This window comes from Carex rostrata, chromosome 30 (assembly GCF_964058835.1).
Source record: "Carex rostrata chromosome 30, lpCarRost1.2, whole genome shotgun sequence".
Classification (NCBI taxonomy): Eukaryota; Viridiplantae; Streptophyta; class Magnoliopsida; order Poales; family Cyperaceae; genus Carex; species Carex rostrata.
This window is the reverse complement of record NC_135947.1, coordinates 1495508-1523159: the sequence shown is the minus strand read 5'-3', so window position 1 is coordinate 1523159 and position 27652 is coordinate 1495508. Positions and strand designations below refer to the sequence as shown.

General features: G+C 34.0%; 2 protein-coding genes, 1 long non-coding RNA gene and 1 pseudogene across 7 annotated transcripts; 1 reads left to right on the top strand and 3 right to left on the bottom strand.

Moving 5' to 3' along the window:
* Positions 1-306: 306 nt before the first annotated feature.
* LOC144546612 (UPF0481 protein At3g47200-like) lies at positions 307-1719 on the bottom strand. Its single transcript, XM_078295154.1, has one exon. It carries the CDS (start codon positions 1717-1719, stop codon positions 307-309), a length of 1413 nt encoding a protein of 470 aa, XP_078151280.1.
* Positions 1720-5113: 3394 nt separating this feature from the next.
* On the top strand, positions 5114-7498 carry LOC144546907 (F-box/FBD/LRR-repeat protein At1g13570-like). Of its 2 annotated transcripts, XM_078295498.1 has the most exons (4): positions 5114-5247; positions 5683-6356; positions 6559-6711; positions 6940-7498. In XM_078295498.1, exons 2-4 carry the CDS (start codon positions 5706-5708, stop codon positions 7282-7284), a joined length of 1149 nt encoding a protein of 382 aa, XP_078151624.1. In that variant the 5' UTR covers positions 5114-5247; positions 5683-5705; the 3' UTR covers positions 7285-7498. The 2 variants fall into 2 exon arrangements, with proteins under 2 accessions (XP_078151624.1, XP_078151625.1); XM_078295499.1 differs by lacking the exon at positions 5114-5247 and having other exon boundaries at positions 5601-6356.
* A 7826-nt stretch (positions 7499-15324) lies between these two features.
* On the bottom strand, positions 15325-22206 carry LOC144547073 (uncharacterized; annotated as a pseudogene). Its single transcript, XR_013508991.1, has 5 exons — positions 22026-22206; positions 20882-21191; positions 17134-17292; positions 16248-16541; positions 15325-15647 (listed from the first exon to the last, which is right to left on the bottom strand). The product of XR_013508991.1 is annotated as an uncharacterized LOC144547073 (transcript).
* On the bottom strand, positions 18153-20869 carry LOC144547074 (uncharacterized). Of its 3 annotated transcripts, none has more exons than XR_013508994.1 (4): positions 20015-20869; positions 19873-19919; positions 18510-18587; positions 18153-18423 (listed from the first exon to the last, which is right to left on the bottom strand). It is a non-coding gene; the product is annotated as an uncharacterized LOC144547074 (long non-coding RNA). The 3 variants fall into 3 exon arrangements; XR_013508992.1 differs by having other exon boundaries at positions 18153-18427; positions 20015-20851; XR_013508995.1 differs by lacking the exon at positions 19873-19919 and having other exon boundaries at positions 18153-18427; positions 20015-20842.
* Positions 22207-27652: the final 5446 nt, after the last annotated feature.

The window sequence follows — 27652 nt, the reverse complement described above, 5'->3', positions numbered from 1 at the left end:
GAATCAACAATGAATTAATTAGTCGATTTTAACAATTTAAATTTGTTGTTTATAATCTATCTAATCAATTTGGAATTAAATTCATTAACAAACTTAATCAGTTTAATTAAGAACACAATAGCATAACAAGAAACATTGTAAAATGCAAACACAATAGAAGGCAAAAACTGATACTACTTAAAAAAAAGAAAACAAAACCAGGAAACACATTGCACTAGACAACAGCCTTAAACAAACTGGTTTCAACTTAATGAAACGAGCTGCTGTGTTTTTTCTTCAGAAACAAATAGAAGACATGCAACCTAGCTAATGACCATTTGTTGGACCATAATAGCCTAGTATCGAGTATAACGCTTGCATAAATGATAGTGCAAAGATGGATACGCTGAACACCGAAATAGTGATCCATTTGTTGGGAAAACGAGGCCGATGCTCAATGTGATCTTTCACTTGCTCGTATAACTCGTAAAGATCCGGCGGCATCTCCTCTTCCTGGACTCCAGCACGTATTGTTCTGAAAAAATTAACGACCTCTCTATCTGTTACGGGTGTGCTTGCAATGATGCCAGAGCTCCTTAGTAGGCTCACATCCTTCTCAGTCTGTACCAGTTGTGCCATGCAGTCCATGTAGGCAGTGAAGCCGTAACCCCGCAACCTGTAGGCTTGCTCAAAAGCAATGAGGTTTTGAAAAATATGGCGGCTGTATGCATAGAGGTTTATTTCTGGGATGAAGATCACTCCTTTCGTTCTGAAGAATCTCTGACTGAAATTAATATCAAGAGAGCAGTCTAATGCACTCTTTTTGAAAATTACCGAGGAGGCTTGAAGCTCCATCACTGTAGAAATATTTAGGCCAGGTTGTGAGTAAGTTGCTCTTTCTTTAAACCTATTGATTGGGGTGCGCGACCAGTGGAAGAGATCCAGAAGGTGGAGACAATCTGAGAATTTACTTGTAACTTTCGATCGGCTCCGCCTTGGATAGAGGTCATCAAAGCAAGCCAGAGCAACATCCTTGAATAAAAAATCATCGAAGATCATCTCTCTGAAGCAATGCTCCCACAAAATATGGATCACAAAGAAAGGAATTTGGTTCTCTAGCATGAGCAAGTCAGCCATAACTTCTTGTGCTTTCTGATTTAACTTTCTAACGAGACTTTTACATGCATTTATGATTGGCTCTTCTTCACGATCCATCCACTTCTTCCATGTTGTACCAAACAGTGGCCCTCGTGAGAGTGCCATTATTGCACAGATTATGAAACAACCATCAAAGAACAGCATCTCAGAAAGTGCTTCATCATCCAGCTCAAAGGAACCCTCAGCATAGCAGGCTCGAACATGATTTATCTTCGGAGATATCTCATTGAAAAACGTCTTGAAGTTGATTCTAAATACTCTGGCTGCCAGCATGACAGTATCCCTTTTCTCAGTATCTGAAAATAACAACCCACTTTTATGATGGTTGTACGGACCGATCCCAATAGCAGAAACTTTGTACAACTCTTCAACTTCTTCGTTACATCTGAGCTTGAAGATTGAAGCATTTTGTTCTGGCATCGCATTAGGCAATGGATTGTCGGGAGGGGTCCAACTCTTACACTCGTCTTCTAATCGAGTTGTCAACTTCTCTGCCCATGGTTTCATATTGACAGAGTTCTGGTTTTCTACTGTTGAGTTCGTCGACCTTGTTAACTCGTTAATATCAATTGAATGATCCATCATCACTCTTGCTTCTTGTTCAACTTTTTTTTTTCTTATCTACGTATGGATCTAAATTGGGATTTTTTGGGAGTTACCTATTGATTTGAGTTTGATGAAAGAGGGATGGGGCTCAGAGGAAGGTTACACTGCTTTGAAGTGATTCTATCAAAGATTATTTGTTGGCGGTGCTTTAAAGATCCTATTTGGTGTCTTACCATTTTAATCTAAATGCATTAAATTTCTTGATAAATAGTATTTTCCATAGTAGAAAAAATCGGTATCGGTATCGGGATCGGTACCGGCCGATACCGATACGGGATCGGAGGATCGGATCGGAATCGGCTCAGGATCGGCTCAGAATCGGATTTTTTTTTTCTTTATGATTTGCTATGTGAGAATCGGCTCAGAATCGGATCGGGGCCGGCCGATACCGATATGGATCGGCCGTATCAGATCAGTATCGGCCGATTTGTATTTTCTCTAAAAAAAGAAAAAAGTTGGACTATTTTCTAGAGTCAAAAGGTTGTACTCTGAATACCAAAGTGTGGTAATTGTTCTCGAATCTCGATCAACGCCCTTCTTTTTTTTTCTCTGGTTGACTGCCGTGTGTGGAAGTAGCTCTCGAGGGATGCTGAAAATTTCCCAGGAGTTGGCAGCCGAAAAAAAAATGGGAAAGTATGCAATCCTCGTTGGCAGCTGCCTACCCAAGAAATTTTTTTTTTTTTAAATTTTGTTTCAAGCCCGTAGGTACCCAAGAAAAATGTTTATTTTTATTTATTTTACCCAAGAAAAATGAAAAACATCCAATGTGATGGATTGAGATAGGATGCGTGATGCCCAATTACCAAATGGAATGTTGATTTTTATTTATTTTCTTTTGAATAGATCTGAATCTCTGAATGAAACCCGCGGTCCATTTTTTGTGAATTTGTATGAATTTGTGTGGATTTCATACTGTTTAACTCGATTCAACTCAGTTTAAAAAGTTTATAGAATTTATTTTCTTTTTAAAACAAAGTTCAATCAGATTCAGCGAGTCAGATCATCAGCTCGCGAGCTAGCTCAATCCAACTCATAACGATTTCAAACTGAGGTTTCAGCTTGAAACTCCTAAAGTCAACTTGTTCGTGACTTAAACGAGCCAACTCGTAATGAGTTCAATTTGAGCCCAACTCGCGACAAGCCGACGAGCTAGCTCATTGCCACCTCTGAACCCGCCAACAGAAAGAAAAAGAGCCCGTATAGGAAATGAAATGATGCCGAAAGAGATTTGGAATCAATATTACGGCCAGCGAAGAAAAAATTGCTAAATTTAATTAATGACATTCTGTTCTAATCAAAATTCCAATCTCGACCAGGAGCTTTCCTGTTCTTTTTCAGTTTCTGGACCGAGCCCACAAAACCCAGCCCAAAGCCCATTTCCTTTTTGTTCTCTTTTCTGAACAGAGCCTGAAGAAACTGTAATACTGTAATCCATTCAAAATTGGACTCCTCTTACTCTGAATAACACAAACACACTCTATACAGATATTTTTTTATAATAGAATTAATTTTAATTATTTTAATAGAATAAGCACCATTGATTTGATTTTTATTAAAAGCAGCTCCATCAATCCTAGGAATCGGTAGGTGGAGGGAAATTTTAAATTTTGTTTCAAGAAATCTGCATTGATCATTTCCACCTAGAGATCGGTGGAGTTTTTTTTTTTTATAAAAATCAACTCACTGGTGCTTGTTCTATTAAAATAATTTAAACTGATTTTATTTTAAAAAAAAATCCCTATACATAGTACACAAAAAAATTATTTACTTAATTAAAATTTAAAAGGCACCACTTTCATGTACATATTAACAAGCTCCTAAACAAAATTTATTTTCATGTTTTTGATGGTCAGTGGCAAATGCCAGCCGACAGTTATATGGATAAAACAGTATATTTACAAAGTTTCGCACGTACAAAAAATAAACTCCTCTTTATTCTATACATTTTAACACAAATTCTAGCCGCACTCGGTTAGCAATTCAAAATACAAAAAAAAATATTTTTATTTTAAAAATGATAATTTGTAATCTATTTATAGCACAACGCGTGATTACAAACCAGGATTATTATCATAACAACGTTTTACTAATTTATATTCTGAAATTTTAATATGTACCTAAGTTAATCAAATATTGTTTATTAAGTCCCGCAAATCTCGGCTCTATGATGAGCTTTTTTTTTTTTTTTTTTTGTTCCGATATTCTGCGCTATACGTTTCCCTTAATTAGTTTTAGCATATAGAATTTATAATTTCTGCCACATTTTATTTTTATTACTATACTTGTTAATATGGTATGGGTAAGCATTTTTTTTCCCTTATTGCTCTATGTTTAGAGAAAAAAAATTACGGACTTTGCACGTCCCATTGTACAAGCCAAAACTAGTGTTGTAAAAAATGTCTGTTTAGGTCTATTATTCTCGATTATAACTGATTATTTCTGATTAATCCCTTGACGATACTCTATCCGTCCAATGACCGCATACCGTTATTTACAACACTGGCCAAAACTAGCTCACAAAAAACAAGAAAAATATGTACTCAAAAAAGTAATTATAGTCCATCTTAAGATAGACCCGTTTTTCCCTCTCTGAAACTTATATATAAATTGCAATACAAAGTAGCTCTTTATCTTGATACAACACAGAGATATTGGTGTTTTTAAGTTTATTGAGTTCTTTTGTGAACTCAACTCTAAAGTATATCTGATTAATTTTAAATTATGAATTTGAACTGTTGAAACTCATTTATCTAGTGACACATCTACATCCAAAAAATTTAAACTTTTGAATTAATTTTTTTTATAAAGTCAAACGATCAAAATTAAAAACTTTAATTAATTTTAATGCATTCATTTTCTGAACGTTTATAAATAAAAATAAATAATGCAATTAAAAATATCAAATACTTTAAAAAATTATAAATCAACAACTTAATAATATCATTGAGGTACTTTTCTATTTATTCGAAAAAAAAAAATAACTACTTATGACCGAATATGAATGTAGCAGATACAGAACCACAAGTACCTAAATTTTTTGGTCCGATGACAAGGGTCGGATTAATCAGACCTAAGAAGAGCCAGAATCTCGACCGTCAGATCAGAGTTTAAGTCAATCCAGCGATTCCAGCTAACGCATGAAATGCACGAATTACTTCAATATTCGTGCCAATCCGGATCGGACGGACCGAATTTGTTCCCTAGTAAATCAAAATTTGAGTTACCGCAGACGTTGATATTCGACATAAATAACATAATTTGTTCCTGGTCTATTTTTAAACTTCCAGACCAGTGGCTGGCTGCCTAGTACCACTGCCAACAATATCTTCCTTCTCTCTCTCCCGATTCCTACGCGAAATTCTTCCTTCCCAGCGCGCCTCCGTTTTCCTAACCCTAACTAACGTGTCTTCTCTCCCGGCTCTGACCACGCCTCCGCCTTCTCCTCCGCTCCTGCGGCTCTCTGGCCTCCGCAACTCCGCCACTGTCGTTCTTCTCCACTGTCTGGTTAGTTTCCTAATTTATTGGTTTATTGGGGTAATCAGGACTGTCGGCCGGAGATTTGCATTGCCATGATAAAGCTTATTGTGCAACATTCGGTGATTATTGTTGCATGTGATTAAATCTCTGTCGTGAGGAGGAATTATAATATTTTACTGAAAGTTTCTCTCCTTTCTCATACTTTAATTAGTAGGAAGAGTGAATATTTTACTGAATTATAATCTTCTTTCGTTTTATTAATCATATGTTTTCACTTTTCAGTATACTTTTTACAGTAAAATGTTTTCAGTTTTTTAGTGTTTAATATTTTGCATGTTTAATTTCTTCTCTTATTTCCAAATTGCCACTACATTAACATCTTCATCAAAATAATGATTTGAATCAATTAATGTTACTTGTTGAGTAACTATTGCTATGTTTTCTGAGCTACTCTTTTTGCAGGTTGAAATTGAGTGAAGTTATCAATGGATGGACCTCAGCCTAAAAAAAAGAGTGCTGATATAATCAATTCAAATAATGATTATATCAGCAATCTACCTGTAGAAATAAAAGATATAATTTTAATGAAACTTTCAATCAAAGAGGCAGTCAGAACAAGCGTCCTCTCGAGCAAGTGGAAGGATTCATGGACTTCAATTCCAAATTTGGTATTTGAAGGTGATATGAGATGCAAGGTTCCTTCCCGCTTCTTCGCTTGCAGTGCATTGAAATCTGTGAAGCTATCATATTGCATTATCATTGTTCCTCGGTTTTTCAATGGCTTTGCTCTGTTACACACCCTTAAGCTACATAATTTTCTTTTGCCGGAGTCTGGTATAGAGAAATTGGTTTCGAGTTGCCCTTTACTAGATTGCTTGTCTCTGTCCTCCTTTTGTCGGCTAGGTTGCCTCAATATCAGTGCACCAAACCTCACATCTTTGGATATTTGTGGTAAATTTTACGATCTCTGTTTAGAAACTCCAAAATTGACCTTTGCAAGCATTAATCTCGAAGCTTATCATGGATATTATCTGAGGGTCAACGTGCCAAAAGATGGGACAGAAAGCAACATTACACGGACTGTGGGTCGCCTTTCTAACATTCAAGAACTACGAATATCTGGTGCATTTGTTGATGTAAGATATTCTTTAAAAGAAAAAACAATGTCAACACAAGGTCCAAGTTTGGTACCAGTAGGGGACCAACAGTCTTTCAAATATACGGCTGCACCTTAATTTTCTTTGGAAGACGTTTATAGCAAGACGTTAATTTTCATTTTAGAGGTACTTGTATATTTTTTAGCAAGACGTTAATGATTTGTTTTATTTTCTTTGGAAGTTTTTAGCCACGGGACCTATACCGGTGAAGCTTCCAACAATCTTCAATCATTTGAAAGAGATTTGTTTGGATATAGATTGTTCGAAACAGAATGAAGGTGCTGCTCTTTGTTTGTTTCAAAGTGCCCCAAACATACAAGTACTTCATATAGAGGTTCACTAATTTCCTACAATTTATATTTGACTTATTCATTGCACTCTTTTTAAGTAATTGAAGCAATGTAGAAAGAATCACAAAGCTACCAATTAATTCTCAATTGATGTAGTGTAAGATGACAACTGGATTGGATCAACATAACTAACTATATCTTACCAGCATTGAGTTGGAAATTCTCAGGTCGAATCCAATTTCCTATGACATATTTCTCCCCAAAATTTGTAGTTTAATGACAACAAGGTGGAAGATCAACTGCATGTTCAACCTTTGTGGGAGTTGAAAGCTATCAAGGACTGCTTGTTTAAGCGCCTTGAGGTGGTGACCATGCTTTATATGGGGGAAACTGAGTTGTCCTTATGGAGCGGCAAGTCAATGCTGGGATTTGCAAAATTTGTGCTAAGCACTGCACCTGCTTTAGAGAACCTCAATATTATAGGTTTAGAAAAGCTTCTCACCATTTTATCAGTTGATGAGAAGCTCAACAACTTCCCCAAGTTATCAACCAAGGCTGATATTCTGTTTCTGGAATGGGAAGAGTGGTTAGAATATTGGGAAGATTGCTTAGCGTAACTTCAGATTCTAATACTTTATTTGTTCGTATTTTTAAATTGTACTCCCAAGTTTGATTTCTTTCTTCTGGTGGTATTTTAAAGAGAATTTCATGTTTGAGAACTATTACATTGCAGCTGATCTCTATCATGTTTATATTTAGTATGATAGATTTTTGTAGATCTTACCAATTACTGGACATTAACCACCTAAAGTTGTTTTCTGATGCTTACAACTCGCTTGATGTGTCATTAAGATTCGAAGTTAGTCCTAACTTGTCGGAATTAGATTCGAAGTTATTATACTGATAATTTTAATTAGAGGAGAGATTGAAGTGATGACGCACTTTGGAGAAGTGACAATTATTACATAATTAATAAAGACAAAAGAATAAATCTGCAAACTATTTATAAGATACATATACTAATGCCGATGCTTAATCTTATGTATACCTGAATTGAAGTTATTAACGAAACATTATATGTAGATTTCAACTTTTCACCACTTAAATAAAACTGTTTCTGGTCAAAAAATTTAAAAACAAATTGAATAAGCAAGTGATGAGTATCTATATATGAGCATAATAAAATGATGCGGTTTCAACCTTGCTATAGAAAGTCCGTTATATATATATGTCACCGTCTTCATCAGTGCATAGTATTTTTTCTTGCTATACAGTTGGATACTGGAAACAAAAGTGGGGTTCTTATAAGTTCATGCCCCTTTTAGCCGCCAAAAAAACCGGTTGGCCAGATTCAACCCAAAGATAACTGTCTGTTAACTTCAAAAATGCATTTTATGCAAAACAAAGGACACTTCCACGACTCTCAAAGAATTCCAACGGAACCTGCCAATTTTAATCATGGTTTATGTTAGAAATATCAAGAGAGCATTCCCATACTGTAGTGTTATTTTCACAGAACTTAGTGCCAAGGCTAATAAAGCCTTTTTTAAACACCAAATGAGTAGGGAATGAGGGAAAAATAAATAAAAATAAAAGAAAAACTGCAGCAAGTTTTACCTCACCAAATAACGTCCATCATCTGATCAGACCTAGCCCAATTAAAATGGTTTTGAAAACCTAGAAATCTGACATGCCTGAACTCGAAATCAACACAATGGTGAATTTGAGATGTTGCTGCCCAAAATTGACCTGGATTTGACCCAAATCAACTCATGACCGAGTGACACAATCAGGTATGACCAAAAAATGAACCAGAACACAAAAGCAGTACACTAAAACCAGCCAGAATTTCTACCATACCAAAATCCAGAACATATAATCTGACCATAATAGAATAAGCAATTCCAAATCAAAGTTATAGTGCCCAAATGATACTAAATCCAATCATACTGGCCAGCCCAAATAGGCCTGTAATTAAGCTATCCCAAATACAGACTGCAATCTACACAACGCTAAAAAGACCCAAAACCCCAAATTGAACCAAGCCCAAAATGAACTCACTTGCACTGGAAATGACCAAACCCAGTTGCCCACAAAGAACAGAAAGAACAGAAAAGCAGCGGTGACCAAGTAAAAATATAGTATTCTTAATTTGTAATCAATCTTGAGAGAATGAAATAAACAAGGAATGAAATATAGTTTACCAGGAAATCAAGCTGACTTGCTCAGAAGTGTTTGGCACGCAAGGCCGAAGCAAAGCTCTGAAGTCTAGAAAGGTTCTTACAATTAAGAAAATAACACACTTTCTATTTACCAAAGAATATCACAGGATTGTAGATATTATACCATGTTGCCAGTTTTTACAATAGAAGTACTAACGACATTCACCCAAACAAATGGCTCAGTTGACATTTTGGTTTAAAACTTTAAATAGAGTTTCATAAATACCCTATTCAGCTAATTAATCTCAAGTAAACAGGAAAAACAAGTACCAAAAGGTACAGAACACCTCTGTCAGATTTTGTACTGGTAGGATCAATTTGGCATAATATCAGCCAGAATTTATAAAGTTAAAAAGGATATTTTGTCAGCATAAATTGGGTGGTTTAGCATGAGCAGTTTGTTATTAAATAACTTAAAAAATTTGTTTTTTTTTTCAAAAATAAATACAACTTTTTAGAAATTAAATGTACTAGAAGGATAACAATATTTTCTATATTTACTTAGAAGTGACTTTTGAACCGGGATCAATAACTCAAAATCCAAGTATTTTTTTTTTTTTCCAATAACACATAAAGAAATATATTAATTTTTCTTACAGCCGCAAAAAATCCGGCATGGAAAATGTTGATCTGAATTATTTGTAGTAGTCTTTCTAATAAATCAAATTATAATTAGGGTAATTATAATATCCCCCACCTATCCATTCCCCATTTCATCCCCCAACTAATTTTCTATTTTAACTATAACTATAAGTACTATTTCTAACAACCTTTATTTCTTTCCTCTTTCTCCATTTCTCTTCCACCTCTATTTTTCTCTTTCACCTCCGCCTCCCTCTCCCACCTCCGCCTCCCACCTCCCTCTCTCACCTTCACCTCACCTCACCTCCGCCTCTACCTCCCTCTCCCACCTCCGCATCCCACCTCCTCCTCCACCTCCGTTTTTTCATTGATAAGCTCCCCTCCCTCTCCTACCTCGAAATGATAAATACAATAAGCTCTCTCCCTCTTACACTTTCGCCTCGGTTTTTTCCCTCTATGCCTGCTGCTCCTGCTCTAGCGAACGTTCTGCCGGAGATCATCCATCACTCCATCCCAATCAAGCACGTCTCTGCCAGGAATGAATACTTCAACGTGTATGAATGAATACTTCAATGTGTTTGAATGAATACTAGAGCACGTCTCTACCGGGTCAGATCCGTCACTGTCGATCGTATCAAAATAATTTTGTATATGTATATGCAATTAATCTTTTTCATGTTTATGTTCTCCTTCCTCGTGAAGTAGTGAGTTTTGCAAAGAACAAAACTTTATTAATGGTGAATTAGGCCACTGCGTATTAAATAAATGACATAAAAACAAATTTTGAAAAAAAAAATAGAGATATATGAATGAATACTTGATGTCTTAGATATGAATACTTCAATGTGTATAAATGAATACTTAATATCTTATGTATGAATACTTGTGTGACAAGATATTAATACTTGTGCAATAGACAACTCGAAAGTATGTCATCATGGATCTCATTTGAAAGATAAAATTGTGTAGAAAACGTTCGTGGTTTTAGATTTGCAAAATTCTTCCCAGATCGTCAGAAATATTGGTTAGATTGAACGGAGAAAAAAAAATTCACCTCTAAAAACATGTAAAAAATGGATGAGTGATGTATCCAGTTTTTATATTTACACTTACACGATGAAGATTAATACTTTCTCGATAAGAGATGAATACTTGTGCAACGGACAACTCGAAAGTATGTCATCATGGATCTCATTTGAAAGATAAAATTGTGTAGAAAACGTTCGTGGTTTTAGATTTGCAAAATTCCTCATAGATCGTCAGAAATATTGGTTATATTGAACGGAGAAAAAAAACCACATCTAAAAACGTGTAAAAGATGGATGAGTGATGTGTCCAGTTTCTATATTTGCACTTGCACGACGAGGATGAATACTTTCTCAATAAGGATGAATACTTGTACAACGGACAACTCGAAAGTATATCATCATGGATCTCATTTTAAAGATAAAATTATGTCAAAAACATTTATGGTTTTAGATTTGCAAAATTCCTCACCGATCGTCAGAAATATTGATTAGATTAAACGAAGAAAAAAAATCCCACCTCTAAAAACGTGTCCAGTTTTTTTTTTTTAAAATACTTGATATATTAGGTATGAATACTTGATGTGTTATAGATGAATACTTGATGCATTATAGATGAATACTTGCACGCGCCAGTTGTAAAATCTTTCAAATATTATGTGGTCCCCAAATAGTAAGTGGTCCCCCTAGGTAGTTAGTAGTTATTGAAGTAGTTAATGATTGGGGGATGGAATGGGGGATTGTTACGGGGGGATAGCTAGATGCTCCCTTATAATTATTATATAGTATTCCATCTATTTTCAAAGAAATATATAAAATATTTCTAATATTTCAATATAAAAATTAAATAAATTATAAATATTTATATTTAAATAAAAAAATATGAAATATGCAAAACCGTTAAATTATAGCATTTTTTGCGGTTTGGAATTTCAAAACCACAATTTTTTTTGCAGTTTTAGACTAAATTATCGCAATTTTTTTTTTGCGGTTTGGGTAGATTTTGAAAAAAAAAGGAAAATCTGGATAGTTTCTTAAATTTCATATTTTTTTTTGGATATTAATAAAAATTTCGGTACATGGATTATATATAGGGGTGTTCATTGGATACGGTTTAGTCAGTTTTGAACCGAACCGAATTATTTTGGACCAAGCGGTTCGGTTTTTTCGATTGAATGGTTCAGTTCGGTTTGCTTTTTGAAACAAATTACATCTTCGGTTTGGAAAATTTCAAAACCAAAATAACCAAACAGACCGAACTTTTATATATTACGAATTTGGTCCAGATTGCCCCAATTTATTTCTTAATACCCCGATTTATCTCTTAATCAATTGTTTTAGATACTTCGGTTTATTTCTTAATATCTCAGTTTATTTCTTAATACCCCTGTTTACTTCTTAATATACTTCGGTTTATTATAAATCAATTGCTTTAAATAAAAAAATTAATATATTTCGATTTGAACCGAACAAACCGAAATAAAACTTTGACTTGGTTCGGTTGTAATGCTAAATTGGTTCAGTTCGGTTCTATCTTTTAAACTGAATTATAACTTTCCTTTGCCTAGTTCAGTTCAGTTTCAACCGAACCGAACCGATAAACACCCCTAGTTCTATACATACAACCGAACCGAACTGATAAACACCTATAGTTCTATACAATATCTAAGATTTAGCTCTAGTTTCGCACATATATATTCTATTTACAAAATAAATAAAAAGATATGAGTAAAAAGAGAGAAAAAGAAAAAAAAAATATAAAAGCATTGAAACCAAATTATAATAGTATTTATATATAAAATATTTATTCTATACATACTAAATATTAAAAAAAAAATCATAGCTAACTGCTCCAGAAAATAAGACGCTCAGAGGATATTTCAGAGAAAAGATGTATTTAGTCTCAGTTCAATCTTTCTATTAACGCATGCAACACGCGAACCACATGAATTTGCTTCCTCTGAGATATCTCAACTTTACGTGACTGACGTGTCCGGTGCCTATTCGGTGATAGCACAGGGGGCCAGTATTATTTGTGCTTTAAGATTCGTGTGGTACGTATTTCAACGGTTGAGATTTTCTGATAAACACGCAAAAGTTGAGATATCTCAGAGCATTGGAATTCCCTATGGGACCTTTTGGAGGCCTAATCAGTTATTGACACGCCACTGACTTCATCTTCGCCACTTTATGCTTGTAAATTTTCGTCTAGAACCTCAATATTATTTCATTTCTCATTAAAGTTTGTATCAAGCCCCGCGTTATTATTTATAAATTGGCAAATGCTTCTGTGCATACAAGGACTTATTTGTAAAATGAACATATTTTTAATTTCAAAGTTCAAACAGTCGATCCGAACCGTTCAACTTGTTCTCCATATTAATATGTGCTTGGAGACCAAATTTTACATTTTTCTGAATTTTTTTACTATTTATTAAGATGGGTACAAAATTCAATGGTCTGAATTTGATATTTTTTGTACTCATCTTAATAAATAGTAAAAAATTTCAGAAAAATGTAAAATTTGGTCTCCAAGCACATATAAATATGGAGAACAAGATGAACGGTTCGGATCGACTGTTTGAAGTTTGAAAATAAAAATATATTCATTTTACAAATATGTCCTTGTATGCACAGAAGCATCACTCCTTATAAATTTATATACTTTAAATGTGTATTCTCTCTAGGCATCTACTTTTTTTGCTCTTCCACACACTTCACCGTCAAGAATTTGAAGAAGAGTCGAATAAGAACTATTAGAAAGATCAGAAAGGAACCAGAAATCGTATTTCAGTTCGAAGTGTTTTCTATCAATATGCTAATCAAAGTTTGTTAACAAAGTGAGTCCAACATTAATATATTTTTCAACTATTGCGACAATTGCTTACTTTTTAGTGATTTGAGGGATTTGGCTACGATGTTATGGGTTGCATAGAGGGCTACGGTGCTACGGCTCAATATTGGAGTTTTCAAAATTATAACAGTCGATCCAAACCCTTCATCTTGTTCTCCATATTAATATGTGTTTGGAGACCAAATTTTACATTTTTTGGAAAATTTTTACTATTTTTTTAGATTTATTGAATATCGCTGTTTTTTATGGTCCAGATTTATCTGAAAAACAATGATTTTCAAAATCTAAAAAAAAATAGTAAAAAAAAATTCAAAAAATATAAAATTTGGTCTCCAAACACATATTAATATGGAGAACAAGATGAACGGTTCGGATCGACTATTAATATTTTGAAAACTCGAATATTGAGCTGTAGCACCGTAGCCCTCTATGCAACCCATAGCACTGTAGCCAAATCCGTGATTTGAGACTCAAATTATATAAAATCGTATTGAAATTAACACGTGTGTGTATGTATTGTATACGTCTCATTTTTAGTATTTGATCTTACAATATTCGAAAACATAACATAATTGGTGTTACTTACATCTTGATATTGATTGTTATATAAAATACATAATGTAGATGATCGAATATATTTTTCAGAGATTATATTTAAAAGAAAAAGTAAAAGTACCTGTAATTGTTTGCTTTGAAAAATTATTCTAATGCATTGTTTCAGTCATGAACTTTAATTTTGTGTGACATAGCTCTCCATATTTATTAATAATACCATAATTTATCCATATATAGCCTATTCCATGTTAACTAGATTATCTAGAAAAAAAGAAAAAGATAGTTATAAATCTCTATTTATTTCTTAAAGAGTTTTCATTCGATAAATTATGAGACCACTAAGTATAAAATATACGAGTCATTATATACATTTTTTGCTTTTTACATATATAGAATTTCTATATTGACAATATATATTTCTAGCCATGTAATATTGACTGATCGATTTACAAAGAAAATAATATACGTAATCTACAGTCTATTATGAAATTTGATTCCCTTGGGCTTGGGTGTGATTGTGAAGCCGTGAAGGAGGGAAAAAGATTTGGCTGAAAATCTTGGTTCTCTCCTTTAATACATATAATTAACTTCAATAACTTAAAAGTTTTAACTTTGCAGATGGTTCTCTCCTTTAATACTCGATTCTGCAATTCCACCATGCTAGTTTTTTTTTTTTTTTTTTTTATTTCTTGTTAAAATGCTATTAATAACAAATTCAGCTATTTTTGTGCCTATAATTTTACTTTTTTATTTTTTACAACTTTCAAAGTTCCTGCCGTACCTCATGGTTTTCGAACAAGTATCCTCTCAGATATTGAACAGTAGGATCCATAACTTTATATCCAATATTAACTCCTAATCGGACCTAATTAACTCAATCCGGTGCCTCTTTAGCTGTAAGAGATCTCCTTTAAAATTTGTACAGAGTTAAAAGAACAGCCCAAATGTACTAATTCTAAAATATTCTCTTGGCCGGTACTGGCTTGTCCGGTACTGGGGAGGATCTGAATTCCTGGTTCTTCCTGTTTCAGCGTTCAAAGAAGAATTTTCTCAAACACATTGCGTGCGTGACTTTCAAGGTACTAAACAGATTTGAATGAAACCATCGTTTGATCAATTCAATTGAGTATCACTGATGTAAATGTTCCAAATAAAGAAATACAAAAACTCGGGAGTGTTTCATTTTCTCATAATTATGACAATGAAACATGCAAATCAATGTTTTATTTTTTTTCCTATAATATGCACACCACCGCCTCAGTCTACATGCATCAATCATAATTTCATGTGCCCCTCTCAAAAATTTGTATCAAATATATAAAATTAACAAACAAGACCACTCTAGCCGATTTTCAAACTGCACTGCATTTCATGTTTACTAACATAGTAGGCTAAAAAAAAAGAAAAAAAAAAAGAGAATAATTGATCATACCGGGTACATTATGTCCAAGAGAAATTTAAATCCTGAACAATAACACAGCACACTTGGTATCAGATTTAGCCAATTTAACCAAGAGGTTTGAATAAAAGGTAGACTGCAAATTAGAAAAATAATCTAGGGTATCTCATCCACGGCACTGCAACAAACACACTACTTGATAAAGGCCCTTGGATGACTTTTCGCTTTTCAAATTGATAAGGCCTTTTTCATATCAGAATGAATCAGCCCCTTCTGATGACTTCCCCGATTTCCGAATTGATAAGGCCTTTTCCATATCAGACTGTGTCAAAGCTCTTGGGATCTGCAAAAGAAAGTCAAGAGCCGATGGATCAAATAGCGTCGTGGTCTATTAAGTTTGGCACAAGATCTTATAATACATTAATACCTATGATGAAATGGGAGTGTATATACCTATGATGCACAATTACAAAGTTAAACTCACACCCAAGTAAAACCTCTTTAAATATCTAATTGAGCAGAAACATAAAACAAATATCTCAATAAAGGGAAAAGAGAAAAAAAGGAAAAAAAGAAAGAAAAAGGTTGTCTCCACTAATAGAAAGTATAGGTATGTCTCTTGGATGGCCCATGAGCTGGTCGGACCAGCAAAAGACTCTAAAATTACAGTGTATCTAGCCATTTCAGCCAGTAAACAAGACTCTAAAATTACAGTGTACTATGAGTTCCAAGAATCCCCACAAAAAATAAAAAACATAAAACTACAAGCAAGTACTATTCAATACATACCAATTACAAAATCACCATCATACACTATTGTTTCTTCAAAAAGGCCATAAACCAGAATGGTTTCCCTTAAAAGAGCAGTAAAGTGGGAACAATTAGGCATAGAGAATATTAATTTTCGAAAGGTGCTATATGTATAAATCAAAATTTAACTTACAGTAACACTTTTCCCATTCCTCTCATCAACCAATAAATCTCTTACGGGAAACTTGGCAGCTTGCTTACACAGCTCGAGTATGTCAGAGCCACTGAATCCTTCACATAAAGTAGCAATGCGCTTATAGTTTATGTTCTGTTCCACTCTCTCCTTGAAGAATTGTCTCCAAAATACTGACTCTTTCATTCAGGTATGGTTTTCCTATTTCAAATTTATGTGTGAATCGCCTAAGGATTGCTTCATCCAGTGCTGATGGCCGGTTTGTGGCAGCAAGAACCATAACTCTTGCATTAGCTGTTATGGAAGAGAAAATCCATTGCAACTTGAAAAGGATATAGCAATGACATTTGCAGTATTTGTGGAATGATTTCTAATTAATCTTTTCTTACTTTGGTTATCTTAATTTCATGAAGCAGTCACATAGAGGGCCTGTTCGGTGTGCTACTGTGCGTGTGGGTAAAATTTTTTTTTTTCCCACGAGCACAGTAAAAATCAGTTCAATTACCATGCCCATTCCCCAGCCCATTTAAACCCCGAACAGGCCCTCTATGTGACAATGGGAAATATCCCTGTGCTAGCTGTAAAAATTGCAGAACATTTATAATCAACCTCTTTTAAATGGTTTGGACTATTGTTTACTCAGAGCTCTCTTATTGGAAATATGGAACAAGTGTTACCCACTTATGTAAAGAAAAACACTTTGTCAGGAAATAAGTTAGGATCCTCTAATAAAAGGTAATTTGGATGGAAGTAATACAAGGAACCTATATTGGCAAATATAATCGATGAGACAAGCTAATTAAATTAAATAACTACAAACCAAACAACACAATACTGCATGACTACAAGGACACTGATGTACTCATGAGCATTTGAAAGTGCTTACTGTTGGAGGCGAAGTCATCCCACAAGGACATGAACTCAGTTTTCATGCAAGTCGTGGTTTTATGATCCATATCTCGGCGCTGTCCCAAGAAGCTATCCACTTCATCAATAAATATTATTGCTGGCTGAAGCTTGTTAGCAAGACTAAACAGTGCAGCCACTGGATTTTAACAAGACAACAAAAATTAATATGATTTCATGCAAATAACACCAGCTAACAAGCAAACCTACATTCTTAAGGATATTTTCAACAAATCAAAATCCTACTTGTATATTACTGTTATAGAAAAATAAATTTCCAGTTCACTGCTTTGACAGCAAATCAATGTGCCACTTGTCTTTATATTTCTTTTATAGAAAAGTTTTTTTTTTTTTCGAGTTCACTGCTTTGACAGCAAATCAATGTGCCATTTTATCTCATTCCAAATTTTCTAAACATGAAGTGAGTCAATAGATGTAAAATTTCAAATTAATCAGTATGAAGAATATTTTCATTTTATATTGTCATTTTCAGTAACTAGTTTATAAGAGTCTGGCTAGTATGATATCAGTGTCATTTCAGCCTATATAACATCAAATCTAAAATCTATCCAATCAACTTCAAACGGTGAATCCAAACCGTTCAAATCCATCTATTTCATTAGTTGTGTCTTAGAGCATCTCCATTGGTGAAAGGTTTTGCAATTGCAAAAAGTCTGTTTGCAATTTCAATTCATCTTAATTTCAAAGACTCTACACTCCTGAAATTAGATTTAATTTCATTTTGACCGCCACATCAGCGATCTCTTTAGTTTTTTTTTGTTGACCTCTTTCTTTTCCTCCGTGAGTTCCATTTTTCTTTACCGATACTTTCTCCACTCATCGCCACTTCTTTTTTTTTTGAAAAATTATTTGCCAGTACCGCTGGTACCATCTCTCTGTCTCTCTCTCCCTCCCGCTCTCTCTGTCTATAGTGGAGAAAACAAAATTTTATTGGTTATATGTGCTAGTAAGAAGTTACGCAGACAACACAGAATAATATTGTTACTGCAACCAATTAACTATTTTGTCCTCAATTGCTTAAGCTTTATTTGATAGCGGCACAAAAATATCTTGCAGCATAAATACAAAATCTGATTTTAGAATTGTAAATTGGTCAACAAATTAATTAACACATATCGAAGTAGGGTTTTGGGGAACAAATTAGACTGGTTTCTTAGGAAGCTTTTAGCTAGTTGGGTTGAATTGCTGAGCGCTTGGCTGACTCGTACTCTTCTCGTAACTGATCATACAGCTCATCCAATTTCCTCTTCTGCCTGATAAAAGCCAGATTAATTATATATTAAAAATGGTGATTAAAATATCTACTTATTTATATAGCATTGACAAACTTTATACATCTCATTTGTTTCTGCAGTAATATGCAAGGTGTCATTATTGTTGACAGAAGGCTCAGCACTCGTCCCTGCACCTGACCTGAAACCAGCAACAGAAAATCAATAAAATAACTTGAGCTCACTAAAAACAAAGATATTTCTTAATTTAGCTAATTCTGTGTTACTATATATGAAAAGACTTGAGAAATCTATCAAAGCAGCCCATTTAATATTACAAAATCATCCCTGATGAAAAGTGCAACTGTCATGTTCCTTTACCCATTGGAATGGCTTAGAGGCTCAGATACATTCACCGACTATTATAATATATACTTTAATGAGATTCATGTACCTAGATTTTTTTTTTTTTTGAGAAAATGGTGTCGCCAATAATTACAACACCATTATCTTTTGCGACACAGTTATTGAAAGACTCTTGACTCATGTAACGGTGCACCAGGGAATGTGAAAATGAATAGTATGAATGATATTGTTTTTAAATAGTCTGAATACCTTGATATGGTGGTGCTGCAATACAAAATAACAAACTATGCAAAAAAAAATGCAATGTAAAGCATAACTGGTAGGGGGCTTACACTATGCAGCAGAGAAATCAAAATTGAATAACATGAGTCAATTAATAATCTCAAATAAAAGTATGAGTACCATTCATGTTCAAATTGTAAAAAATGTACATCTCTGGTAAAAAAGATTATAAGAAGTAAATTGGAAATCCTGATAGCTGGCTGGTGGCAAGGAACCGGATTCTAACACATGACAATCTACAAAAACGAGGCTGGACAATGGTCAGCAGATGCTTAATGTGCCATAAAGAGGTAGAAACAACACGTCATTTGTTTGAGGAATGTTCTTCCACACATGAGATCTATGTTAAACTGAGGTTATACAGACCAACACAAAATTGGCCGACAAAGCCGACAATCAGTGTTTTTGACAGGGGTAAAGTGGGAAACCTACAACATGGGCAAAAATCAGCTATGCTCATCATGCTATTTGTGATATGGAGGGAGTGATGTGCTTGCTGTTTCACTGACAACCGTAAGCACATAGAGGAATTGCTAATGGAGATTAAATGGCAAATAAAATCCTATGAAACAACACAAAGACAAACGACATACATGGAGGGGGGTGGGTACAACAGCGACTCAGGAGGAGTAGCAACAAATAATACACGTCACTAATGCTGTTGTCAACAACACCGACCCACTGGAGCAGCACAACCAGCGTACCAGTCACAGTACTGGTACCGAGGAGGATACTGGTACCCATTTCCTTTACCAGTAAACCCTAAATTTCGTACCACCTAACATAATCATGATCCCTTGAGAAGGTTTGCAAAAAAAAAAACACCCTCAATTTCATACCAGTAAACCTCCAATTTCGTACCAATACCAATTTCCTTGAGAAGGATCTACATAATGAAATTACTTGGGTCATTTCCACGAGATTATAGAATTTGTATTACCTAAATCAACAGATCTGTGAGATGGGGTTTTAGTGTTTTACCTTGTAGCAAGAAGTGAAGTCCATCTCCATTGAAAGCTTAAAAGGTTAGCGGAATTCAGGAGGGCTGCTAGGTTCGCGGAATGGAGGCGAACGGGAGGGGAATAGCGGCGGATGGAGGCTAACGGGAGGGGAACAGCAGAGGAATGGAGGCGAAATTTTGAGTGGGGAAGAATGGAGCCACGGAAATATAGAACGGGGACGGGAAGGGGAAGAAGAGGAGAGGAAATTTTGAGAGGCGACTTGCAGCTCGAGTAGCGACTTGCAGCTCGAGCAGCGACGAGGAGCACGAGAGAGAGCGAAATGAAAGGGCCGATGAAAGCTTGCAAAACTTGAAAGCTTGCAAATTTGGGATGACCGCCGCATCGGTGTTTGATTTCTTTGAAATGCCACGTCGGACTATGCAATTCTATTTGCAAGCCGATGTAGATGCTCTTACATGCAAACTTTATAATTTTTCGAATTTATTTAGTATTAAGTCAAGCGTTCAAATGTGCGAGTTTTCAAGTTAATTTTAATGTATTCATTTTTTAACATTTTTGACCGCTTGATTTGATACTAAAATAACTAAAAAAATGCATGTAAACAAATCACTCATAAAGTAAATTGGTTTGAACTGTTTGAATTAGTCGTTTGAAGTCTATCCAATCAATTTTGTAGTTGGTGTCATATGACACCGATATCATACTAGCTGAACTCAGTTTACAATGTTACCCAAACTCCAAAAGATTGACTGCAATTTGAATGTATAAAGTGGGATAATATAAATTGAATTAACCCAAAGATAAAAACGAATCCAATACCGATCTTTCCACTATTCCATAGAACACAACTGCATATAACTATTTAAAATGGTATAGAAAAATATACCTAATTTCACTGATTCACCAAACCATTTGCTCATCAAATTCGAAATCTTAGCATTGATGAAAGCAGCACCAGACTCCTTTGCGATTGCCTTAGCAAGGATTGTTTTCCCAGTCCCTGGTGGGCCATACAAGAGTACCCCTTTGGGCCCTTTCACTGGGGCCAGAAGCTTCCCATGGGAAAATATTTCAGGGCGTCTTATAGGGAGGATAACCGATTCAATCAAAGCCTCTTTTACTTGAAGTAGTCCACCAATTGAATCGAACTTAACATCAATATCGTCTGGATTTACTACATCACGTGCTATCACAGCCTGAAAGAAGAACAATGGGAATAATTAAAGATTTTATTGTCATATATACCGGCCAATTTTGGAGTAAAGCGAGATATAACACTTGAAACAGTTGTGAGTTGTGACACCGACCAAATATATATATATGAGATGGGTTATATTTTGAGAAGTAAAGCGACTATTTTACTTTACGCTTATATTTTGCAATTTGAAAGTCCAAACGACCGATCCGAACCGCTCAACATGATCTCCATATTGAAATGTGCTTGGAGACCGAATTTTACATTTTTTGAAATTTTTTTACTATTTATTAAGTAATTTTGAAAATTGCTGATCCAATGGTCCAGAAATTTTTACTGTTTTATATTGTTTACAGCAAAACAACAGTTTTCAAAATTGCTTAATAAATAGTAAAAAATTTCCAAAAAATGTAAAATTTGGTCTCCAAGCACATTTCAATATGGAGATCACATCTAACGGTTCGGATCGGTCGTTTGGACTTTCAAAATGAAAATACGGCGTGAAGTAGAAACGTGTTTTACTTCGCAACTCACCGTAGCTCATCTATATATATATATATGAATATATTTTTGAAGGTTAGTGGCTTTAAAAATTCATACTTGACGGGTAATTGTGTGCACCGAGTACATTAACCGGGTTCATCTCTCGGTTACGTTTGGCTTAATCCTTAATCATTGGTAAAAACCGACTAAAAAATCTGACAGAGTAACGACGTGTTAATTGGCTTCACTATGTCGATCTTAGATAAGGGACCAGGATTATTCACTTTTCTGGCTATATATTCAGAAGAGAATGAAAATTGGTGTTAAATAAATTAAACAATGAAAATGACACCTCATAGGAGTTTATGTTGACAAGCCGGCGATTAACAATGACCTTCTGAACCTCCTCCTCCTTGGATAGGTAGGAGATGACCAGCCCCGCACCGACGGCCACAACGACCTTCCGCACGGTCTGCCAGGCCAAGAATGAGGCCATAGTAAGCAGATGTAAATGTGGAAAGGGGAAGGGAAGGGGATCGATCCGCTTAACTCAGCATTGTCTAGAAAAAAAGAAAAAGATGATATCGAATCTTTATTTGTTCTCTTAAAGATCACGCACTCAATAAATTACTTGACCATTAAATAAACGTACGAGTCATTATGTACATTTTTTGCTTTCTACATTTTAAAATTTCTACATCAAAAGTAATTAACTCCGCTTATTGCCTAGATAAAAAGAAAAATTAAGATGGTTTCGAATCTTTACTTTGTTCTCTTAAAGGTCTTGTGTTGGATATATTTTATGCAGAACCGTATTGTATATATAAAATCTAAATTGCCATCATCCTCTAGTGAACTCTAATATGAAATTTAAAGTTACCTTAATCGGTAGCCATGATCTTCCAGAGATGCACAATCACCGTTGATCACCGGAAGCTCTTAAAATTTCAAGTAATTCCTCTCAAGTCCGATGGAGAGATCAAGAGAGGCGGCAGCGGCAACGTTCTTTTCCGTACCAAGAGAAATACCCGATTCAAGTTCTGAACTGAAAATCCTCTCCTTAACCACTCTATATCAATCTTTGTTCTTTCTATCTTACTGTATATAGAGAGTAGAGAGAGAGATAAAGCCGTAATCAAATCAAGAGCATTCAGACCCATTGATGATGTATATCTATATAAAAGGAATAGGCACCTATTGATTAGCCGTATATTAATTTCATCTTTAATCCAAAATTGAATAGGCCCGTTTCTAAAATGAATAGCCGCATATGCCTCTTCTCATCAGGCTCTTCCCATTCCTTATTTATTTATTTAATTAATTAATCAGTCAATCTTATTGGATTCTTAGTGGGTCTGAATTCAGAACTTGCCTTATTGAATATTTCCTTATTTAAGAAACATTTGTCATATTTGATTGTGTTCCCCAGGGACCAATAGCATAATTGTATTTTTTTCCAAACTTTATATAATTTAGACCATCACTAAATCATAAAGTTATTAATACGCGTTCTACACATTAAAGGCCCCTCTTCTCATGACACATATTGAACCCGATAGATAATACTTAATTTGATCACTTCATAACGGATCTAATTTTGACAGTCTATTATTCAATATATATTTATATTACATATAAGCCCACATATGTTGTAATTAATTGAAATTAATTCCAACATCTTGCACTCAATAAATTATTTGACCACTAACTATAAAACGTTTTGAGTCATTATGTATATTTTTTTGCTTTCTACATATTTTAAAAATTCTACATCAAAAGTGTATATATATTATATATATCATGTATTATATATGTAGAGTAAGGCTACGGTGAGTTGCGAACTAAAACACGTTTTTACTTCACGCAATATCTTCATTTTCAAAGTTTAAATAGCCGATCCAAACCGTTAGATGTTTAATCTATATTAAAATATGCTTGGAAACTAAATTTTACATTTTTTGAAATTTTTTTACTATTTATTAAGCCACTTTGAAAATCTGAAAATCCGGGTGAACAGTAAAAACAGTGAAAATTTCTGGACCGCTGAATCGGTGATTTTCAAAGTGACTTAATAAATAGTAAAAAAATTCAAAAAAATGTAAAATTTGGTCTCCAAGTACATTTCAATATGGAGATCATGTTAAGCGGTTCGGATCGACATTTTGAACTTTAAAATCGCAAAATATGAGAATGAAGTAAAATAATCACTTTACTTCACAACTCACCGTAGCCTAACTCATATTATATATATATTCAATATATACAGAGATAGGCTACCATGCTTTGCAAATTAAAATGAGTGTTTTAATTTTCGCTCACCTCTCTCTCTCTCTATATATAGCCTTTTAATATTGACAGCTGATCGATTGCACACTCCATCTGTAGAGATTCATTACACCATGCAAATTAGAGTGTTAAAATAAGGCAGCATGTAAGGCTGCCATCAAACCAAACCAAATTTATCTGTTTTATTGGTCCATTTAATTTATTTCGAACCAAGTCAATGATTTATTTCTAGCGTTTATTCTAAAGAGGTATTGTACCAACGATTGAGATATAGCGGCATCCGGTGCCACTTGAGACTATGTGACATCAAATCCCTCCTCTTTTACAATTGATAATAAGTTAAAATAAGTCAAATGAACCAAATTATTATTAAATAATATATTATGATTGTAATATTTACACAAATTAGTGCATAAAGTTTTGAGTTACAAATTAATTTTTTCATACAAATCCGTTTATATAGGATATCAGCCGATTTTTTTATAAATATCCAAAATTAATAACAAATTCCGTAATTTACCCATTTAGTGGATCAAATTGCATATGTACCCAATCCGGTTATTTGTTAACCGGATTTTTGCTATTTTTCCGGTTAGTGGGTGACCGGATTTGTGGATTTTTCCGGTTAGTGGGTAACCGGACCTTTAGAATGTGTTCGGTTGATAGCTAACCGGTTATTTGTTCGGTTAACAGAGCACCGGAAAGTTTATATTTTTCCGTTTGTTGGATAACCGGAAAGAAGTTCGGTTAACAGTGCACCCAAAATTCACTTCCGTTAAATAACCCCCCTCTGAAGCCAAAGAGAAACGCAACCGCATACAAATCTCATAATTTACTCTGAAGAATCAGAGTCTCATCCAGAGAGGAACGAAACGAAGAAAAAAAGTAAGTTTTTTTTTATAATTAAGTTATTATTTTTTTAACTATTGATTTTTGAAATAGAATTAAGATTTCTCCTCCAGTTCTTTGTATGCAAATTATGTCAAAAAATTTATAAATTTTTGAAATATAATTGTTTAGAATTTTTTGAAATATTATTTAGAATTATTTGGAATATTTTTTAGATTGTTTAGAATTTATTTGTTTGGAATGTTTAGAATTTATTTGTTTAGATTGTTTAGAATTTATTTGTTTGGAATGTTTAGAATTGATTTGTTTAGATTGTTTAGAATCAATTATAATCATTCATACAAAAATAAATCAGTAAACAAATATTACTTGCTCTATCAGTAAGTAAATAATTATGTTAATTATTATTTCTTCTAATCGTTTTTGTAATCTGCTACAGATACGAAACACACGATCACACTCAGACGGAGAGAAAGGAACACACTCAGGCAAAGATAAAGGAAGATAAAAAAGAAAAAGGTCATTTTTTATAATTAATTTGTAATTATTTATGTTGTTATTTGTACCAATCAAAACTAAAAATAGGTTAATTACATATATTGTTTAGACTAAAAATAGTTTATTTTTTATTTTAATTTTAATTTGTAATATAATAAATTAGTTCATTTCAACTGGTTCAGGATATTGTCCAAATAATTTAGAATTTTTTCGAACATTCCAAAATGGTTTAGAATATTTTATAAAATTCGAAAATAGTTAAGGATATTGCAAAATGGTGCAGAATAAGTTAGGAATATTCAAAATGGGCTAGAATAATTTAGGAAATTGTAAAATAATGTAGAATAATTTTCATAGGCCCGGACAATTTTTAATTACTTATATGTTGTTATTTTTTGACTTGCCAGACCAATTGAAACTAAAAATGGATAGAACTATTTGTGTCAAGATTTATATTGGAGGAGAAATCCAATACAATAATGATGGGGTATTTTACAGTACCCGAGCTAAATACTCATTACCGCTAACCGTGAACCACAACTTTGATTATCTTCGGAATGAGATTTATAAATTGGTTGGGTATAATGTTAGCCAAGCAAATATGGAAATCCAAGCCAGATTTAATATGTCTACCGATGGGGGATGTGACCATCAGTTAATACCTGTAATAAACCAACAATCTTTCGAAATGATTTTAGGAATTGTGTCGTCATTTTCACAAATGTTACCGATTCTGGAGTTATATGTAGAATTGGAACCGAACTACACCAATCAGATTCCTGAACCTCGATCCCGACCCAGTACCAGTCGGAATCCTGTGGATCCCGACCCAATACCAGTCGGAATCCTGGTCCAAATTCACAATTAGATCGAGATACCACAACGGTATCCCGTCCCCGCTATTGTCCGGGAACAAACTGGATGACATCAGGTCCAAGATATATGCACGGACATACCTAGAAAAATTTAAGACAATGTGAGTACATTATTGATAGGCTAAAGAACGAATAAATTAATATATATATATAGTTACCACTTCAGTATTTCATCGTTACGATCTGCCGGTAGCTTCTCAAATCGTTCACGAAACTTAGATTTCAGGAAAATCAACTCCATGCTTCTTTCATTTCCCTCGAGCCCCCGTTTTTTCATAAGTCCACTCTGCTCATGCTCTTTGATTCCTAACAATTCGAAGAGCCGGCCTTTTGCATTCCTACCGTCTGTACTCCCCGTCACTGGGACCCCCGTAATGGGCAAACCCCACAAACAACTTACGTCCTCCAAAGTAACTGTAATTTATCAAATAAAAAAATATAAATTTCTTCATTTTAATTATCAGTAAATTATCACGAAGAACAGATTCATTTAAATTAGTTTTGAAGTTAATACCAGTCATCTCTCCGAAGGGAAGATGAAAGGTGTGTGTCTCAGGACGCCACCGCTCCACAAGTCCGTGTATCAGCGCCGCATCAATTTTTTTGTGAGGCATGACTGCGATCTGGTATAAACCCAATCGAATCAAGAATGGCGCGTATGCAACGTGGTACGTGGTCTGGCAACGGTAGTGTTTCACGTTTATAACCTCTTTTTTCTACATTACCGAAAATAAAAATTACAAATTAAAACAAGAATATATTTCTGAACAAGTAAAAAATAGAAATAACTAATTGCTTACCTCCTCAGAAGCTTGACACACTCTGTGACTGCTGTGCGGTATCCACAACAGATCACTAAAAGTACCCCGCGCCGTATCTATTTCATCATTCATTTCATCTGCCATGCTACAAAATTTATTCAAACTTAATTCATTGTTTTCGAAATTTTTAAACTAATCTAAACCGGTTTGGATGTTTCTAATTATTTCTAAACCAATTTAGATTACCTAAATCATTCTAAACCGTTTCGGAACCAATTTGTAATTTTCTAAACTATTTTACAATATTTTAAAATTTTCTAATTTATTCTATACCATTTTGGAACTTTCTAAATTATTCAAGCACCATTTTTAAATTTTCTAAATTATTCTAAATTTTCTCGACATCCATTTTTGGCATATTACACATGCATTTTTGTTATTTCCAAATAATTATTCAAAATAAATATTCTAAATAAATTTCAAATAATATTCCAAATAATTATTAGACATGCATTTTTGGCATATTACACATGCATTTTTGTTATTTTCAAATAATATTCCAAATAATTATTCTAACAATCTTAAACAATATTCCAAATAATTGTAAACAATCTAATATATATTCTTAAAATATTCTAATCAAGAACATCATTAACTATTTTAATATTTCTAAATAAAAATAAAAAAAAACCTGATAGAATTTCTTTTCC

Coding starts and splice junctions, on each gene's coding strand:
- LOC144546612 (XM_078295154.1), bottom strand. CDS start 1,719: ATGGATCATTCAATTGATATTAACGAGTTAACAAGGTCGACGAACTCA.
- LOC144546907 (XM_078295498.1), top strand. CDS start 5,706: ATGGATGGACCTCAGCCTAAAAAAAAGAGTGCTGATATAATCAATTCA. Junction 6,357..6,558: donor TATCTGGTGCATTTGTTGAT/GTAAGATATTCT, acceptor TTTCTTTGGAAG/TTTTTAGCCACGGGACCTAT. Junction 6,712..6,939: donor TACAAGTACTTCATATAGAG/GTTCACTAATTT, acceptor CAAAATTTGTAG/TTTAATGACAACAAGGTGGA.